The following is a 21,865-nucleotide window of genomic DNA, read 5'->3' as shown; positions in this document are numbered from 1 at the left end:
GGTCTAGTTCCTTAAATAAAGTACCCATTTGCATTATCTCTGACAATTCTGTTAAAGCCAAGAGAGATTGTCTGATGCACCTTGGCATTTATAGAAGACCCCACACGTCCTCCTACCAAGCCTGTTCACCTCTCCAGTCTCAACTGGGAAAATTTTTAAGCAATCCCATAGTTGGAGATACTGCCTGAAGGGGATCCATGCACATCCTGAGGATCAGGAAATTTTGTTGCACACCCATAAATAATTCTGAGTACTCCCAACATGCCTGTAGACATGGAGACAACTGGGTTGAATTTGGAGATGCTGGCTGGAGGAATCCTTGTCTCTAGCTGAGTCTGTGGCTGCTCATAGCCATGTCCTCAGCATCTTGTACAGCACAGAACCCTTCAGCAACCCACTTCAGAATGCTCCTTACACACTCTAAAAAGCCCTCAAACTTAAGACCTTTTAACTCATTTTTTTTTCACAGAAGGGTTCACTGTATTTGTGTGAATAATAAGTGATTTCTTTCTATTATTTATGCCAGTACTGTGCTAAGTGCTTTACATAGATTATCTCATTTAATCCTTATAGTCAAATTCCATAGGTACTATCATAATTCTCAAATTAAAGATGAGAAAACTGAGGCTCAGAGAAATTCAATAACTTGCCCAGAGTCACACAGCTGGTATATTTGCTCAGAGTCACACAGCTGGTGTATTTGCCCAGAGTCACACAGCTGGTATATGCTGGAGACAGGATCTGAATCCAGAACATCCGCCATGTCTATTCTTGGAACTGCTTCATTCCGTTGCCTTCCCCTTGCAGCCAGTAAACTCAGGTGCACGTTGAGGTGACTATCCATGCAGAATTCCAGGTCCCTTACCCTGGGCACTTCGTTCCGGGTGGCGAATGTCTCTGTAGATTTTTGGAAGAGAGTGGGATTTTGATTTCCAGCATGGTCTTTTGCTACCTACGTGGCCATGGCATAATACAGTGTTCTGGTACTGCTGACTTCTCAGTAAAGAGTGAGCAAGTAATCAGAGTGCACCTGCCAGATAAGGAACACGAAAGGAACCACTGCACATAAAGCAAGCATATTTCTTATATTTAACTATTCTTAATGGCCCCTGTGTTCTCATATTCCTTGCTATGAAGTTTAACTTGCTTACAGTGACACCCACTAATTCAGTGGGGCTATTTTCAACATACAATCACAGGGACGTTTGACTTGTTCTTATAATTGATTTTCCTTATCCCATAAAGTTTTCTTATTGGGTACTTTCTATTACACGAAGCTCTATGGTGTTGATATCATAAATTGGGGGTTATTACAAATATACTTAAAATGAAGACAATTAAATAGTAAAGGTGAACAGTCATATTACCTAGGATGATAAAACAGCTCTCCCCTCCCACTTGTACAGACTTAGTTCAGGCCCTCATTATGGCTTGCCTGGATTGCTAATAAAAATTTCCTAATAGCCTCTACTCTTGCTGGTTGAAATTCATTCATTCTTTATATAAATTGCCTACGCAACTTTCTGAAATGGAGATTATGATGTGCTGGCCTGGTTTCATGGATGTGTGACCTGATTCAGGTCCTGTCTCCAGCATCTACCAGCTCACACAGGGCCCGTGTTCAGGAGGGCTGCATGCTTGGTTTAATGCTCTGCTGTCACTACTTTGTAATTTGTAATGATTTTTGAAAAACAGGTCTGTCATTCATTTTCATTTTGCACTAGACCCTACAAATTATATACCCAGTCCCACAACATACAATCATGTAATCCACCCCCAACTCAATAAGGCTCCAGAAGCCCCTCTGTGAATTACCTAAGAATTCATGAATGTGGTTTAGAAGCACCTGGATTTTCTGTAAACTTCCTTCAGCTTTAATTTTTTTTTAATTCTGTGAACTATAAAGTGCTTTACAGAGGAGAGATGTCACAGACCTAATGTTTGTACAAACACCGCAAAAATGATCCAGTGATAATGAACCAAATATGGCATTAGTTTTGGTTTGTAGTGTGCTTGCTTCATTGTTTGATCAGACACATCATGCTCTTGACTTGTACTGACCTGGTGGTCACAGACAATTCCCAGGAGTTTTCTTCTGTAGTGACCTTTATCTTTTCCTTTACAGATTAACAGATCTAGATTGTTATTATTATTGATTAGTCATTTTCACTGTCACCAGTTATCTTAGTGTCTAATAAGAGATTTCTAAAAGAACTCAAAATATATGAATCTTGATTTCACTATATATATATATATTTTTTTTTTTTTTTTTTTTAGGGTGGAGTCTCGCTCTGTCGCCCAGGCTGGAGTGCAGTGGCGCAATCTCCGGTCACTGCAAGCTCCGCATCCTGGGTTCACGCCATTCTCCTGCCTCAGCCTCCCGAGTAGCTGGAACTACAGGCGCCCGCTACCACACCCAGCTAATTTTTTGTATTTTTAGTAGAGACGGGGTTTCACTGTGTTAGCCAGGATGGTCTGGATCTCCTGACCTCGTAATCCGCCCGCCTCAGCCTCCTAAAGTACTGGAATTACAGGCGTGAGCCACCGCGCCCGACCGATTTCACTATATTTTTACATCAATTTATAACTTCTAGACTACGTATTAGAGAAGAAATGTAGGTCATAAAACCAAACAATTATAAGTTAGTTAAATTACAAAACATTGAAAATGAAAATTGATTCACTTGTTAGCCAATTTAACAAACAATTACTGAGAACACAGCGGGTCTAGGAACTTAAAGGCAAAGACATGCAGCCCGTATTCTGAGGGTGCTTAACACCCAGATGCAGCTGGGAGGAGGAGGCCAAAAACAACCCAGCACCACCAATTACATGTATAATAAGTGCTCTCATGCATGGGCACAGGGTAATGGGGCAGCCAGAAGGCTTTTAGGAGGCAGAAGTGATATCTGAGGAAGAGACAGGCAAGGATGGTGGGTGGTTGAGGACTGCATTCATTTTCTAGGGCTACAAATTACCACAAAATTGGTGGCTTATAACAATATAAATTTATTCTGACATGAGTCTGGAGGCCAGCAATCTGAAAGCAAGGGTTTAGCAGGACTCTGCTCCCTCCGAAGGCTCTAGGGGAGAACACTTTGTTGCATCTTCCAGCTTCTGGTGGCTGTGAGTGTTCCTTGGCTTGTGATAGCATCACTCCAGTCTCCGCCTCCACAAGGTCACATTCATATCATTCATATGGCCTTTTACATGCATCCCACCCTCTCTTCTGTCTTTGTCTTCTCTTCTTCTTTTAAAGATACTTCCTGTTGGCTTTAGGGCCCACCCTAAATCCAGAATGATCTCATCTTAAGATCTTTAACTAATGAGATCTGCAAAGACGATTTTCCAACTAAGGGAATATTCACGGGTTCCCAGGATTAAGACTTGGATGTGTCTTTTTGGGGGCCCCTATTCCACCCACTACAAGGAGTCTGAGAGATGAGATAACAGAGCAAATTGGAGCAAATCATAAGTAGTTTAACATGGCTAGAATGTAGATTCTGGAAAGGGAGGGATAGGATGAGGCGGAAAAGCAATGAAAGGCCATGTCAGGAAAGACCTTTTTCCTAATGCTTGGAAGCTGGAACTTTTTTCTGAGTGCAGTAGGAATTTACTTAACTCCTTGCTGTCTGCTGAGCTTTCTGTGCTCTTGCTCACTCCTTTAGGGAAGTGAACTAACGGTGCATTCCTAGTCCAACTGGAAAATCTGTTAGTATTTGTCTAGCACATTTTATTTATTATACTTTAAGTTCTGGGGTACATGTGCAGAACGTACAGGTTTGTTACCTAGGCATACACGTGCCATGTTGGTTTGCTGCACCCATCAACCTATCACCTGCATTAGGTATTTCTCCTAATGTTATCCTCCCCTAGCCCCCCAACCCCGTGACCAGTGTGTGATGTTCCCCTCCCTATGTCCATGTGTTCTCGTTGTTCAACTCCCACTTAGGAGTGAGAACATGTGGTGTTTGGTTTTCTGTTCTTATGATAGTTTGCTGAGAATGATGGTTTCCGGCTTCATCCATGACCCTGCAGATTATATGAACTCATTCTTTTTATGGCTGTATAGTATTCCATAGTGTATATGTACCACATTTTCTTTATCATCTATCATTGATGGACATTTGGGTTGTATCCAAGTCTTTGCACTATTCACAATAGTCTGGCACATTTAAAAAAAAATATATTTTATGACTTGCCAAGCTTTTAAAGTTGATAAATGTCATATCAGAAGTTTACATCTTATTCTTGAAATATGAGTGATATGGTGGCCCTGGACTTATGGTCAGTAATGGCAATGACTGTTCGGATCTGAGCACTGCTCTCTCCTCTAGAAGACACATGTGCTCATCTGTTAGTCTCAGTCCTCACTCATTGTGTCTTCAACACAAGGCTGGAGCCGTTGGCTTTTATATCACTCTGCCTTTGCGGTTGGCTTTGCCTTTTCTGGGACACTTGGCTCCTTTATATTACCTGACTTTACCTTAAGTGAATTTGTAACCCTTTCTTTACACATAGTGTCTCCTGTTCGTATCTGCCTGGAATTCCTTTCCCCTCACGCTTCTTCTCCTGCCCTCTCATTTTCAATTCTCTCATAAAAAGGGCCCCTACAGAAAGTTTTGCCTCACACTGCCCTCATGTCCGGGTTGGTTGTTGTTTCCATTTTGCTTGAGGGTAAGAGTCTTTTTATACTCGAGACTTAGAAGAAACTGTTGATCAACCTGACTTCTATTTCTTGTGAATTATTTCTGTGATTTGTGCTCCTCAACATACACCTCAGTTATGCTTATTAATTAGTCTTTTATGTGTCTCTGCTTTCTCTTGGACGAAGAGCTCCTTGACGTCAGCAGCAACAGACTTCCCTATCTCTATATTGCTAGCCTGAACTCATTATCCAGGACATAGGAAAGACACCATAAATAGTAATTGAAACTGGATGAATGAGAGTAGCAATGAATGAATGAATGTATTCTGCACACTTTTTCCTTCTCATGAAGCCTCAAGCTGTTTTTAAACTTTTAATTAATAGCTTTTTCTGTATACTCTATGTTCAGTGGTATTCTAGGAAATCTTTTCTTATCTGCCTTGAAACATACAGTCTGCATCCACTCTTCCTTCTGTGTTTTGCCCAGGGATGACAAGCTTGCATCCATTGGCTCGTACCTATCAGCAAGCACGCGCCTGCTCTGCCCCCTCACTGTGTCCTATTGCCACCCAAGCTCCAGGTCCCAGAAAAGCAAGAGTTGGGAGAACAGGCCTGTGAAATAATTTCTCCTGTGTCCCACATTCCCATGGACATTTATCCCAGAAGCATGGTTAAACTTCTCTGCCTTCTGGTTCCAACTTCTGTGTCTCTTGATGCTGCCAATCAGAGCCTAGGATCCCTGTGTTCTGTCTTCCTCCCCTGGTGCCCACCTGCCAGAAACATCTTCCTTTAGCCCCTCAAGCACCTAGGACATTACCCCCTCTCCTTTTGCACAAGTAACAAATTCCTCCACACAGCTTTCAAGGCCAAGCTAGTTTTCCCACCATGATTCTCCAGCTTTAACCAGATACATATCTGCTCATGTTGCCCAAATCGTGCCTGACTCCCTGCCCCTTGGTGCCTTTCCTCACCTCACTACATGCATCAGAGACAACCCCAACCCTGACTGCCCCTTTACCAGGAAAGGCCTTCCCAAATCAACCAAAATTCTCCAGCTATTCGAATGGTCAGTGTGTCTTCAGCACTTTCTCAGGTTTCAGAGCTAGATGTAAATGGCTTCCTGCCACCATAACTGGAGCTTGCCAAGTAGTTACAACACCAGCTTTGGTTATGCAAAGCTCGGCTTTTCATCTCTGCACTTTGTTCTTTAGTGTCATTGTCTCATCTGGTCCTCAGAACAGCTCAGTTTCATTCTGAAACTTTATTCTTAATTCTGAAATCTTTTTTTTAAGAAGCCCTCTCTATGCAAGGAAAGACAAAATTTTGTTTGTCCCTGGATGAAAAACTTTATCTGACCTGAATTTATTGGAGGTCTTTACTTATTCTGCTTCCTGTGAGTAGCCATCTGTTTTGAGGTAGAAATGTGAATGTGTTTTATTGTAGGGTGCAGCCCTGACCACACTGGAGGTATCAATGGGCAGTACATAGATCACATTACCCAAAATCTGAAAATGTTCTGAATTCTGAAATACTTCTCTACTTGAGGGCTCTGATAAAGGAGTGTGGAGCTGTAGTAAAGCAGACCTTGCTGCTTTCCAGATTTGACCAGTGAGGAGACTCAGTGAGGATAAGTCATCACCCACCTAACATCATAGCCCTAATGTACTGAAGGATCAAGACCAGAACTCAGATCCTCTGATGCTATCTGGGCCATTATCCACTCATTATAGGCAACTAATGTGCATGCTTACTGCAGGCTGGAGGGAAAGTAGAGATTCTTTTACCACAGCCTGTTAAGTACATTAGTTTTTTAGAAAAATCAATAGATTCCTGGAAAATATACAGTTTCTTAGAGGTCATTTCCAAAATACAGCAACTACTACACACCTAAAAAATAGCTAAAGTAATGCATAAGGCTGAAAGGTCACATAAATTATTCATTGCGAGAGTTGCTGTACATTTTGTATATATTTTTGTTCTAATTAGAGATAAGCAGTGTGATATACACAAGCCCAGCTCTCCAAAGCAGTATGTTCATTTATTCATCCATTGATTGACCCTGTACCAGGGCTGAGTATTGAGTAAGGGGCAAAACAAACATATCTCCTGTCTCCATGGAGGCCTAGTTGGTGTTTTTACTCAGTTGTTTAAAACTGTGACCTGATGGAAATCATGTCATACACAGAGTTTAGGTATCTAACTCAGCCTTCAAAACCCTATTTAACCCATAATGTACTTAAAATACATTGTTAATCGTGCTATAGGACTACCATGAGGTACCGTGTTTCCATGGGAAAGCAGGTGGAACATCTTGATTCTTGTTGTATGTCTGGATATAATTGTACTTCCAAGTGGAACTATAGATTTCCTGCCTAGAAACTTCTGTTGGCCACTGAGGCCTGAGACTTGTTATGTTTTATTCCTCCCTCACTGCACTTTCACCTTCCACCCATGACCTCATGCAGTTCAAATTCATGGATGCACATAAGCACGCATCCAATTAACCAAGAATTCTGGCCAGTTTAACATCCTAAATATTCCAGTCTGTTCATGACTGCAGCCATGACTCTAGTTCAGGATGTGATGATCCAGCACTGGGAACCGCTCCTTCCGAAGTGATACTTTTAAATTCAAAGGTACTCCTGTCACATTCTCATGTCCCCTTTATGTACTCCCATTTTCCTTTTAATACAAATCCCAACTCCTTCACTTGGCACACAAAGGTTTTTGAACCTGGCCCCCGTTAACCTCTCTGGCCTAATTCCTGCTACTCCCCTCTGTACTCACCCCCGCCTCCACCTGCACAGCCTTCAGACTGACACACTGAGTCATTTTCAGCTCCCGCTTCAGGCATGCTGTTGAAGGTAAGTAGTCTTACCTCTGCTTGAGGACTACTTCAGCCCCGCCTTCCTCTCCAAGGCTGAGGGAGAGAGGATCCTTGACTCCTGCACGGCATATATTAATAGCATCTTTGTTAGAGCATGGGCTCTGTAACTGAACTGCTTGAGTATGAATCCCGGCTTCATCACCTTCTAGCCTTAAGTCCATGGATAAGTTACTTAACCTTTCTGTGTCTTAGTTACCTCTGTTGTTGAGTACCAATGTCATGGAATTGTTTAGATTACCTGATTGAGTGCATGTAAAGCACTGAGCACAGTTCTTGACACATAGTAAGCATTCATGAAATTTTAACTTTTATTATGATTAGCTGTTACTGAGAGTGAGCCAAGAACCATACCAGGCACTGAGGTCACAAAGAGAAAAGGGTATTTCTATCCCATATAAGCTAGCATGGGAGAAAAATATAAATATTTTTATGTAAAAATAACTCTTTTTATAATAATTATGAACAGAATACTGGTAGCAAAGTGAGAAAGAGTCATTCTGCTCCTCCAACAGCTGGGACTAAGGCTGAGGATATGATTTGAGGTGCAAGCAGGCACTAAGCAGAGAGATGTGTTTTGACACCTTTCATAACTTAACATGCCTTAAACGCAGTTTTTGTTGTGAATGGTAGAACCTTGTAGGTGTGGGAGAAGAGAGGTTACAGAGGTTCACCTACATCACCTTCCTCCTTCTTGAAAGGGAGTAAAGTGAGAGTTGGAAGCTGGGTGGGGACTCAGTGGGAATGGATGTAGGAAGCTTTTGGTTGAATGAAAATTGAAGGAGTTGGGGAGGAAAATCGCAAGCCTTGAGAGGGGAAAGAAGAACACTTCCTGAGGAACCAACTGGGAAAACTTCTCCCCTGCCCTTTACTTACTCACCGATGAGGGTTAGGAATGAAGTCAGAAATATGCTATAAGCACACTCTTAATTTTAAGACATCCTTTGAAATGTCACACTGTCATTAATATTAATGATATTTATTGAAATTAGTGTGGAGTTGATTACAGTATTTTGTTGCTGATCACAAACCTATATGTGCTGCAATATTAAATTTATCTTTCTAAGGTATGATGACTCTTTTTCTGTTATTATATAATTTAAGACAGTATCTCGACAGTATCTCACGATCTAGAATCCAATTGTCACTTAATATTTAACATTTTCTGGTTCTATATATGTATATTATATACATAGTATAGATCATACAAAGATCAGACATATAGATAATCACATTAACATTAATTATAGTTTCTTTCCTTATCTGAAGAAATCCTGAGAAATATTTTGAGTCCTAAAGATTTAAGTACAAATTCAGACATCTTCGAGGACTACTCAGAGATACCTGAAATATGCTTTATTGTTATACTACTAATTTCTTGTCCCTGACAGTAAACTTAATTTTTTTATTCACGTGTTTTAAATTTTTCAGGTTCTACTTCATTTTTGTTTAAGGTATACCAAATCTAATCCTTCAATTCACTCAACAGTCTTGTGCATAATTTTTTTAGTATTTCAGATTTCCAGATTAGTCTTTAACATGTTGATTTTAGTTTCTTACTTGCTTGTCAGGGAATTTTAAATCTTGGAGATGATGAGATAGAATTATAGCCATCAAATATCTTTTGCTTGCAGGTAAGTCTTCAGATGCTACACAGCTTTTTTATTATATATTTTTTGTGCTTGTATAAAACCCAGAAATAAGATCACAAGTTATCTTTATGTAAATATCCTCTTACTTTCTATCTGGTGTATGGAAAACAAGTGTTAAGTGGTGAATATGTATAGTCCTTGATTTCATAGATGATAATGTCAAGCAAAAGTGTATTTGTTCTTCTAGCTGATGGATGAAATGCCACATGTGCAGTATATTTATTGGGTCGGGGGGCAGTCATACTGGAGATAAATAGTCTCCATGTAAAATCAGCCATGGCTGCATTTTAGGGATTAGGTAAATGTGTCCGTGATGAAGGAGCTGTTATTCATAACCAAACCATCAATCGGCCTTTGTGCTGTGGGCAGCAGAGTTACTGAGCATATTCAGATCTTAACTTCATGTACCAGCTGGTCCTGAACACTGAGGTTGTTGTTACTTACATCACATTTGTGACTCAGTGTTTTTCATTCAAGGACATCAGCTACAGGATAAATTCTGTGTTCATGATGATGTAATCTTTTGTTAGGTACCCGTTAAGGATATTGTAAAGAAAGTGGATGTTTACTCTTGATTTTCAAATACAATAAGGAGCTTTATCCCCATGCCCATAAGTTAGAATACATTATTTCTCCTAACACGTACATAGTTTTAATCCAAATATATTGTTTTAATCCTTTTAGCTTATTCTCATCACAAAGCAAACAAAAATTTTCGTGGTGCCATGTGACGGCAATGAAACTTACACTTCTTTTGTGACTACCATTCTAAATCCTACAGATTAGTATAGTTATTTTCATTTTACAAGTGATATAACTAAGAGTCAGAGAAGTTCAGTAATTTGTGTAAGGTCACAGAGCTAACTGGTAGTAGATTGAACTTTTAACCCTGACTATTAAATTGCTAAAGCTTAACTTTCCCTCCCAGCTTACACTGACTAAATACAGAATCTCCCAAGTCTCTACAGGTATCAATAAAATACAAAACAACCGGTTAACTTTGATGAAGTAAAGTTTTCTTAAAAGTAGCCATTATGATAATTAGAATCTGAAAAAATAGGCTGTATATGATAGTTTCACTTAGAAAACTCTAAATAATTCCATGATAGTATCATTTCATTGCACTATGTGCCATTTGAAATGGTAATATATTAACAAATATTTAAAAATAAATAAAAATATGTGGATAAATGTTGTCTAATGAAGCTCAGGTAGCCTGGAAAGTGGTTTTAGGATCAGTACCCAACTGGAAGCAATAAAATAAATAAAAATAATAAAGTAGCAATAATTGCTGAAATGGGTAAAATCTTTTTTGGAATATTCACTGATCATTTTGTATACCCTTTAAATTATGATGCTCTTGTTTAGGTCAGCATTGTCCAATAGAAATAGAAAGTGAACCATATATATATGATTTTAAAATGTCTCATAGTCACATTTTTAAAGTAAAAAGGTGATATTAATATTTAATATTTTGTTTAACCCAGTGTATCCAAGCTGTATCAATCGTTTCAACATGTATTAATATTTTATTTCAACATGTATCAATATGTTATTTCAACATGTATCAATATGTTAGTAATAAGATAGTTTGCATTTTTCTTTTTCAAAATTCTCTAAATCCAGTGTATTGACACTTGCAAAATACATCTCAGTTCAGACGCTACATTTTCATCTGAAATCCTTATTCTGTATTTAGATATAAAATTTACAGTGTAAAAAGTAGATGTGAAGCCCAATTTGTTTCAAACATATATTAAAATTTTCTAACAATCTAATTGAGTACCAGTTTTGAAATCCTTTTCATTAGAATCAAATAGAATTGAAAATTTAGTACTATAGTTGGCCTCATCACATTTCAAGTGCTAATGGCTACAGTAGCTACTGGCTACCGTATTGGTTCAGTGCCTCAAGGAAAGACTTCAAGATAAGAGGAAAAAGAAGTGTTTAGCTTCAGTAATTAAATGAAGCTAGCTTTGTCAAGAGAGAACAGGAATTTCTAAATATCAAAGCTTTACATATCAAAAGCAAAATTTGAATATCTGAATATTTTGAGTGTAATAAAATACATATAATGTAAGTATTATTATTTTATTATCTGAGTATTTTATAGAGAAAACACAACTTATAAAGGGTGATAACATCAACCTAGGGGAAAGGAAGGGAGTACTTCCTGTCCTAGGAAGCGGAGGACTGGAGGAGAGGGAAGGGCTTGATGCGCCCACTTAGGTGAGCACCCATACGTTAGAAACCCAAAGAAGGCAGTTGGTCACTGGATAACAGAAACTCCAGAGAGGTTGTGGAGATAACAGAAAGTAGAAGGGCTTGTACTTCATTTCTGGCTTGAAACTGGGAAAACAATTTCTCTTAATACATCTGCAGCAGGTAAGTCCGCAGAGAAGACAGTGGGAGCCCAGGGACCCTGCAACAGAGCTTGGGAGGGTAGGCAGCCCACCTGGGACTACAAAGATGTGCGAGAGATGAAAAGGATCTTATTTCCTGTGAGCCTAAATGGACCAAGTCAGTATGGGACCACAAGGACGTTAACAGTGGTTGTCAGTAGGGCACCAATGAAGCAGTGGGATACACACCTGGCAGTGGAGGCCAGTGAAGGCTGGTGGGTTGCCTCCCCACCTTGACCTTGAGGTCTTGCAGGCCTCCAACTAGACCCCACTGTTGTTTTTCCAGAAGAGAGAATAGTGAGAAACAGAACAACTAAGCATTTATTCAGAATTCCTCCCATCCCATTTCTATTCAGTGGAAGATGGGCGCTTATGATGAAGTTTAGATCAGTTATGGAAACTAGAGTTATTGCATGTTTTATGCAATCTAGGTTATAGCACTGTACAGAAAATTTATGACTTCAATATCCCACTGCTTATTGCACCACCATCACCACTCCTGACCCCCATCACAGTCCTGAAAAGTCTGAATTAAGTGAACACAGGTCTGTCTGGCAGAGTCCATGGTCTTTCCACCATTGCATCACAATTTTGTTACATACCCCATCAGACAGCTTTACATTGCTGTTTGGCAAATTTATCAATGAAGCAAGAATATCAAGTCTGGGTATGTAAATAAAACTTTCAGGACACTACAAGGTTGGCTTAATAAATGAATGCCTCATTTTTTAAATAAAAATGTTATATGAAAAATGTCAGTAGCAGTTTGTAAACAGATCTCAGGTGAAGTGCCATGAGGCTCTGTCCTTGATGCTGTCTTGTTATTGGTGATCTGTCTGGAGCTAACTAGAATCTGGGAGAAAGATAACTAATATACTATGATGGATGCCAGCATAAAAGTTCAAAATGGTGTTGACAGGGTAAAATACTGTTTTGAAAACAATAGTAAATTTGATTTTTTGAACAATTTCAGGAGCCCAGGGTAAGGGGAACTTGATAAGGCATCGGTTCGTGTGAAGAAGTCATGGAAGATTCAGTGGACCGCAAACACAGTTTGACCAATAATGCTATGAAGTTATTAAAACACTCTCTCTCTCTCTCTCTCTCTCTCACACACACACACACACACACACACACACACACACACACACTAATCAAACCCAGTGCCCTGTTAGATTGCATCAGTCAAAGTCATCAAAATCTGGAAATCGGTTTAAAGATAATCCAATCCTGACCTGACTATGAGATATGGATCAGTGAGTAAGACTATAGGGTGCAATCTAGAAAAGTCTCAGCTGCACTTTGGGCTGGTCAGTTGATAGTGGGCACCAGTTTGCTTAATTTTGGGCTGTACTCTTTGAGAGAAGTACTAACAGATGTCAAAAGCACTAGAGTGTGCAGAGTGCTGAGGGATCTGGCCACTGAGTTATTCCCATACTGAGGGGAATTGAGGCTGTTTTATCTGTAGAAAAGAAGAGACAAATAATAAAAGAATACATATAATCATGGGCAAATAAACAATTAGTGGATGTCTTTAGGGCTAAATAGCATAAGAAAGGTGAAAGAAGCATGAAAACAAGAGAAGGAAAAAGGTTCTCCAAAAGCTAGACCACAATGAATAGCCTAGACTTGGCTTCTATGTCCTCACTCTAGTGAAGGAACCAGTGAAAATAAATTATAACCATACATTGTGGCCAGTGTTCTCAGATGAGGAACAAGGTGCTTTGAGAACACAGAGGAGGATTGCATATGTTGTCTAGGATACGGTTCCCCCACCACTTCCCTTTTACCTGGAACTCTCATGCTCGTTCTTCAGAATCTAACCATAGATGTCTCCTCTTTGAAGAAACCTAGCACAGTCTCTGGTACATAGTAGGTGCTTAATAAATATGTGTGTGTGTGTTTATTTTCATTTATTTTTATAATAGTATTGTTTTGTTATTAATAATAGTTCAGTGTTTTCTCAATTTACACAAAAAATAGATATATATTATAACAAGTGAGGCAATGCATATTACAGACTAATAGGACATTATGATTATATTTTACTAAAAGCAAACAAGTAAGCAAAACCTTTTTATATGTGCATTAATTATTGTATATATTTGTATAAGCAAAGAGAAAAAGTATAAAAGAATATACACGAGGCTCTTAATAGGGAGCAAATGATCAGCTTTGGCTTTCTGCATCTTAGTGCTAGTGGATATTTGTGGAATGGATGAATAAGCTCTGCTAATAATGATTAAATGGGTTGGCCTGCGAGGTAGTGAGCATCTACTGACCCTAGAGGACTGAGTGAATACCATCCTGCTCAAATCACACACCCTGCTATTTGCATTTTATTTTAGCTACATTTTGACATCTGGTCAACCTAGATGGTTTCATAAGTGAATTAAAAACCAAGAGAGCATAAATAATCAATTCCTGTTCTGTATCCAACATGCTTAATAGATTATTATGCCATAATTTCCTTTTCTGCAAATTAAGAATAATAGACTTTCTGTAAGGATAACACAATTAGACTGGTTTAAAAGGCACTTATGTTCATAAAGTACTAAAGAGTTGCTGAGTACAAGTGAAAGCTCTCTTAATTTTTCTTTTGTAACATCCATGCCAACTGATTATGCTACAGAAAAATTTGTACATTATAAAGCACTGCTATGATCTACTTTAAAATTAAATCTATAACCCTTGAAATTCACATAACCCTTGAAATTCAGCCACTGTCCACTCTCCACTCTGATGAAGGGAAAAGCCAAATACCAGGCTATTCCTAAAATAGAAGCTTTTTCATGAGTTTGCATTGTGGCTAGACTGTCTGTGGGCTCCTTTTAAACCTTGTTTGAGTCATTAGGGCAATTTAACGATCAACTTGACATTCAAGAGAAACTTCACAGGGATGTAGTCCAAGCCTACATTTTACTATAGGCTCATACAACTTGGCCCAGTAAGGGCTGGGCTGTATCTGAGATGGTCTTTGGGGGCGAGGGAAAGGCAAGTGTTTTCTGAAGCCAAATAGATTCTGTAGGGTATTTTGCACAAGGACCACATTTACACTATTTCCCACTTCTCCCTAATAGCAGAGCATAGAGGTAGCCTTAGTTCTATGATTCTGTGGTGGCCTCCTTTCTCCTGTCTTTAGTTCCTGACTGGCCTGCATTCACTGATACTCAGCTTATGCTCATTGGCCATTTCCTCCAGGCAAGAAGTCAATGAAGTAGAAAGGAAGATTAGGAGATACCCAAGTGCCTTCCCTTTACTTTCCATTTACACCTGTCTTTTCTCAACAGTGCCACTGCAATCATCAAACTGTGCAGTCTTCATAGTAAGCTTTATCTTGATTCAGTTTTTAACCTATAAAATGGAGGTAATGATGATACCTAACTTAGATGATTGTTTTGAAGATTGAATGAGATAAGTAATCTGTTAATAAAATGCTTAGAACATTGCCTTGAAGAGCAATCACTCAAGAAATGGTAGCTATAATTGATACTAGCAGTATTAATATGATTCAGTTATCATCCCACATTTATTTTGTCTTAATGAGGACAGAATATATTGAGTATTAACAGATGTAAAGAAATGTAAAAGTAAGAAACAATTAACCAGCTTTATAGCTGTGTTAAAGAAAACCTCACAAGAAGCCCAAATGTCCTTCTGTATTCATATGCACTACTCATACAAGGAGTTACTCAATTAGCTGCATCACTAGAAACCTGAAGTGGTGTGATAGCCTGGCCTTGTTATTCATGTGGGCAGAACTCTTTAACACATTCTCTCAGATTGGCAAAAGCATCATTTTCTCTTTCTCATCTCTTCCTGTTCCCCTCTTATGTATACTTATCCTCCATAACTGAAATTATCAAGCTTTTCCAAGCACAGGCTTAGACACACAGACCCAGCTCTGAAGGTCACAGGCCAAGATGGAGACAGTTCAGCTCCCCCCACCCCAGACTATTGAGACCTGGGATGGACTGTAAAAGGCTAGAACTTGGCTAGAGAGATGCCTTGTATCACTTGGACTGCTTACATATTTAAACAGCCCCTTTTGGCAGCTACAAGGGCTGCAAACTTTGCCCAGAAAAAAAAAAAAAAATAGAGAAGATAATTACTGGATTTCATAGTGTTCTAAAATGGCTAGTATGAACTTAAAACTTAAATTCTGATTTTAGTTTACTCTCTTAAGCAGATGTATTGTTTATTTAACCCAGGGACAATAGTTAAGGGTATATATGCATTTCTAAAAATTTTTCTGAGTATATTATCAGTACCAGATACTTCCTGATGTTTATACCATAAACCTGATTACATTATCAAAGTTCTCTTTTACAATTGCTCTACTAATGACTTGAAATAATAATTGAATACAGTCAACAAATTTGCTTATAAAGTAATGCATAAAATTAAGAGCAGTTGAGCTATAGAATAAGTTAGATGGGGGAAGGATCAAATAATTCTTGAGCATGGTGGCTTATGACATTTCATTCCCTGCAGTCAGTTGACACCATATGTTCATTAGCGTATGTCCAGATGCCAGAAATGTAGGTATCTATTCATTGTTATGTTTTTAGCTGACACATTTCCCTTATTGTACTTAAGTATTTTATTGTCCTAATCCTAGCTGATAAAATGTAGTTAAAGTAATTTCACAACTTCATTTAATAACATGAAAGCAACCTTGGCATTACGTTGAATCTTAAATTGTTTCTTCAGAGTAACATCTGTTTGGTAGAAGTCTATTCCACTTTATTTTTTCTAGCTATATTCACAATCCTGATTTTTATGAAGTATGCATCCTCTAAATATGGCATACACAAATGGAAACATTAAAAACACTTAAGCACTTCGTGAGATTTCCCCCTTCTAACAATATTGTTGAGGCTGATCTAAAATGAAAGTTCAGATAAAACAAGAATGGATATAGTAAGAATAAAAAGAAAAAAAGACAATTGGACTATCTGTGCTTGGTGTTTCTAGATGATTAATAATCTTATATTAAGAATTGGCCGTTTGTAACAGATTGCCATATAAGGTAAGTAAAATGAAACAATTGCTACTCTTGAATTCTTTTAAGAAACTTATTTGAAAAACTTCATAAACTCCAGTTAATGATTTGAACCATACAGCCATATGTATGTCTATAAATATATGTTTGTATATACACATGATATTCTATGCTAATAAAGGAAATGCCTTCATGAAAAGTCATGTTTTTTATTTAACATTTCAGATGTACATTACCAACACAATCAAAGCCAAGGGAACCAGACTTGCTAAGCCAGTTCTATGCTTGGGCTTAATGTGTTTGGCATTTCTTACTGGACTCAACAGAGTAGCAGAATATCGAAATCATTGGTCAGATGTTATAGCAGGCTTTCTGGTTGGAATATCTATAGCAGTATTTCTGGTAAGTACAAATTTCTGTATATATCATTGGGCTTTTAATTAACTTGCATAATCACCTATGAGAAAATACAAGTGTGAATCACTGGGTTTGTCTAAATGTAGTATATCAAACAAGTCATTCATTTAAGTCATTCATTTCTTCCTCCCCCCCCCCATTTGTTCTGCCACAAGTCAGGTTTGGGGATGAAAAAAATACAAATCCTACACTTAAAGTTGAACAATATATTTTCGTATAAAATAGAACTGGCCAAAAAACACACTGTCCCTCCCAAATAGTTTTTAAGACTGGGGTAAAAAATGCCTATAATATTTTTTAAGGATTTATAACAAACTTTATATAAATCTTTAAAAATGTTATAGGCGAGTTTCAGGACTGGTTTGGATATTTTTTTTAAATTCCTCAGGGAAGTTGGCATCCTGTGGTATCGAGAGAATCCCAAAGTCCCCTAGTGCCTCCCTGCTGTATTCTCCCTGAGCCTCCATGTCCCAGTGCTTTCTAACAGGTCAACCTCACCTGTGAGATGAGGCGTTTTACGTCAGTAACTGAAAACTCATGAATAGTTTCCAAGACCATACCATGTCAAATCATATTTCATCACATAGTAAACAGCATACACAGTGACTTATTATGAAGTAAGCATTCCATTTATGCTCTTACTATAAAATCTTCTAGGAATATCTCCATAGGTTTTGGTTGTTAGAAAATGTATTTTAGTCTGACTTTAGAATTCATCATTATTTATTTAAGGAGAGACAATAGTCAAGGGTTTATATGCATTTCTAAGTATTTTTCTGACTTACTATCAGTACCAAATACTTACTGATGTTTATACCATAAAATCTGATTATAATATGAGATTATACTATTAAAGTGCAGTATAAGTCATGAGTATATAACATTTTATAAGTATGTGATAAACAGCGCGAACTTCCCTCTCTACTCATGTGCACTAGTCATTATGAGTATACCACATTTTACACAAGTGAAACAATATGTAGACTATGAATCAAAACATATTTTTGCATTGACACATTATAATTTAAAAAATACTTTATGTCCATTTGATTACATTTAAATTGCCCTTACATGTGACTTTACTTTGTTAGCCTCATTTTACTAGTTAATAATCAGTAAGCAAACACTTCAGTGAATCTTTCCAGCTACCAAATGCTGAAACATAATTTATGTACTGGGCATTTTAAATAACTTATTTCCTCTAGAATCTCCCGTGGTAAAGTAGTCACCATGACCTCATCTCTGTACTGCATCCTGTGCTTCTTTTTCATACCATTCTCTGTGATTCCCAAGGTCCCTGGGAGACTTAGACTCAACCTTCTCTCATTCCTGGAGGTATCCTGTAGCCTCATGAAAACTGGGGCCCTGGCTTGAACCAAAACCTTTTTTTGTTTTTGTTTTTTTTTGCATTCACTCACACAGTTGAAACTGGTTAACATTCAGAAAGCAAAACCAACAACAAACTTTACATAAATCCTTACAAAAATATTATAGGCAAAGCCAAGAGTATACACGTAGCCAAAATTTCAAAGCAGTAGTGTCAGATGCAGATGTGTTTCAGCTCTGCGGGTCCATAACATATTCACTGGCATTTCATCAGCCTTCTTGTTTATCTGTGGCTATTGCCACCTTCCCTATACTTCCAGTGAACACCTTACCTTACAAGGCCGACACCAGAATGCTGGGGCCTTCCAAGTCGCTTCCCTGTCTGGTGAATGTTGAGCTGAGCTCTGGATCCCCCTTGAGCTCAAGACCCTCCAGTTGCACATGTTGAGAACATTCCATGATAGCCCTTTGAACATTCCCGTTCTCCCAGAAAAATGACTTCATGAAAAGATTATATGTAAATAATGCCTATATAATGACTAAAAATGCATTTATGCATTCATTCACAACCATTTATGAATGTGAATGCCTATAGGTATATTTAAATGTGGCTAAATAACAGCCTCCCTAAAGGATCATTATAAGGCTCTATAAAGGTTAAACAAAGTAGTACGAGTTCAGCAAATGACTACATGAATGACTGGAAAAAGTTCCATAAACTATAGTTTGCTTCCTCTCGGTCCCTTTTGCCCTATGTGAGGTTTGTGTTTTGAAAATATATTTGCAGGACGATAAGACAAAGTTGAGGATAGAAGAGATGGGTTATGCAGAACCAGGGAAACAGGATGGTGCAGATTGGTCCTCAGTGGCACAAAGAGGGAGGATATCCATCATGTCCTCCAGAATATTTAGGAGGTGGAATGGTTTGGAGCCTGGTGGAACATGGAAGGTGATATGGACGAGGCACAGGGAGCCTTCTTTGATGATACCCAATTTTCTCATTTGGGAAACTCAAGACATTTATTTTGAGCAGTAACTCCAGATCTGGCCTGTAATATGTTGTAATATCCTAGGGTGTTTCTAATTATCTTGCAGTGTGTGCAGAATTCTAAAGTGATTCCAAAATAAAATTAATGCTAATCTACTCCAGATCTGTCTTGGTTAAAGGAACCCAGAATACCCAGTCACCCAGACTCCATGCCTAACATTTGCCTTTGGCTACTTCTCCTGTTTCATTCCACACACCAGTGATTCATTTAGGCCAGGTTCATTTCCACTATCAAAATATTTCTTCCATGTCTTGTATCTTTGGTCTCTGACCATAACTTTTGAATTGTAGACATTATTACTTCTTACTAAAATAGTGAGGCCTTCCCTGAACTATGTTTAAAATGACTACTTCTCCTTGAGGATTCCTTTCCTCATTCCCTACTTTACTTTTCTACATAGGATGTTTCAGCCTTTAATATGTAATATTAATTAATGTGTAATAAATTAGTGTGCAATGTACCATATGGAACTTTTTTGGTTTTGCTTTCCTATCAATCCCACTAGAATGTAAGCTCCTTGTGAAGTTTTTTTGTTTTGTTCACTGCATATTCCCAGTAACTAGAACAAGGTCTGGTACAGAGGAGGTACTGAATAAATGTATGATGAATGAATTAATACATGAAAGAATGCATAAAGAATGTTTTATTTACTTCCCAGAATTCTTTTAAGGATTAAGTGAAATCCCACATGTAAGAAGTGCAGCCTAGTGCAGACAAGACATCGAATACCACAGTCTTCACGTTTGGTGACTATATTCAAACCCTTTAGACACTTGAGATTTGTCTCAGACAAGATCCAGTTTCCCCAGGAAGTTTCCCTGATTGGTTGATTTTTCCATTTTTTTCTGAATTTCTACCACTCTTTGAGTCTGTCCTCTTATAATTTAATAAGGAATTAATGCTGTGTTAATTGTATTACTCTTATCTCATGGGCATTTTGTTTCAGGTTAGACAGCAGAATCACCATACTTAGCAAGATACAAAACAAATACTAGTTGAACAATATTTGCAGATTTATTATGATACATATGACAGTGTCAGGCAGAATAGCTCAAGTTTATTGAGCCACAACAATAGCTTGTCATGTTATCATATATAACAGTAACAATAATAGCTATTGTGCTCTTTACTACATTATTGCAATTAACCCTCAGAACGGCTCAGTGAAATGTTTTTATTGTCTTCATTTTGCAGGTTTAAAAAAAAATTGAAGCCTGATTATATGAAGTAACTTGCCCATGTTCACAAAGCTAGTAACTGAGAGATCCAGGATTATGATCCAGACCAGTTTGACCCCAAAGCCCATGCACTTAACCCCATACAATAATGATGTTTCATTTACCACAAAGAGTGAAAATGAACAAGAATGGATCAGATTAAGTAATCATCACGACAGGAAAAAGAAAAAATATATATAGTGATGATTTACTCATATCATCTTGGTAGGAGAGAATAGAATTACAAGAATTATACATGTGGAAGTCACTCATGTAAAAACAGAATGTCTGAAAGCAGAGTAACGTTAAATTGTATAAGCACATCAGAAAATTTGACAATTTCTGTCCTAGATGCTTGCTCATTCATTAATCTGATCCTTCACTGTGACAGTGGGAACACAGCGGTGAGCAAAAAAGAACATCTCTGCATTTGTGGAACTTGGAAGAGACACATCAATCAAAGTATTACTTTAAATGATGTTTAATTTCATACTAAGTGCTCTGATAAAAAGAATCACAGCTCCATGTGAGCAAAAAGCAAACAAACAAAAACAAAAACCATCCTAGCTAGGAGCTCAAGGAAGGCATCCATGAGGAAGTGAAGCTGAGATGAGATATCACGGCTGCGTTAGATATGGCATCCAAAGACAGTGAAGGTGAGGAGTATCCAAACAGCAGGAAGTGAAAGCTAACAGAAAGTGTTTTGAAAACAGAGAAGGAAGGCTGCAAAAGTGAGCCTGGGCCAGAGTTTACACATTAAGAAATGTGGAAAGCCAAGCCATGAATGGCGTTAAGGGGGTAACACAATCCAGTTTGCATTTGGAAAGATCATTCTCACATTATGGTGGAAATAAAGGGGCCAAGATTAGATTTAGAGAGATAGTTTATAAAGCTGTGTATGTATCCAGGCAACAGGTGGTAGTTGCTTAGTTTTTGGAGTTGGTGGAGGAGATAAAACGAAGAAAATATAAGAAATCAAGATACTTAGATATCAAGATATTCAGAAAGTAACATTGAGCAGATTCAGTAACTGGTTATGTGTAAGAGGTGTAAAGGATTAATTCAAGTTTTTAGCCTTGTGCAGCTGCATTGGGGTGGAGGTGGGTGTTGAGGGGTGGGGTGGCATGTTGCCTTTCCTTGAAAGTGTCCAGAGAAAAGATCAAGTTTGGAGTGGGTGCTGGAGGGGGCAGATCTTGAGTTTAGTTTTGAGTAGTTGTTGAATTGTCATACCTTTGCCAGACAAAGAAATGAAGTTAATTTAGTGA

At 38.1% G+C, this 21,865-nt stretch overlaps 1 protein-coding gene across 2 annotated transcripts in view; it reads left to right on the top strand.

Annotated features, from left to right (window-relative positions):
* LOC105524224 (lipid phosphate phosphatase-related protein type 5) overlaps positions 1-21,865 on the top strand; it is a 116,220-nt gene that overhangs the window by 68,078 nt on the left and 26,277 nt on the right. For both annotated transcript variants that reach the window (XM_011959410.1, XM_011959409.1), the window contains exon 4: positions 16,817-16,993. In XM_011959410.1, the coding sequence (XP_011814800.1) occupies positions 16,817-16,993 (177 nt within the window). The remainder of the gene's footprint in view (positions 1-16,816; positions 16,994-21,865) is intronic.

This window comes from Colobus angolensis, unplaced genomic scaffold (assembly GCF_000951035.1).
Source record: "Colobus angolensis palliatus isolate OR3802 unplaced genomic scaffold, Cang.pa_1.0 Scaffold491, whole genome shotgun sequence".
NCBI classification, from domain to species: domain Eukaryota; kingdom Metazoa; phylum Chordata; class Mammalia; order Primates; family Cercopithecidae; genus Colobus; species Colobus angolensis.
Note: the sequence above shows the minus strand (reverse complement) of the source record. Positions and strands in the feature narration are given on the sequence as shown.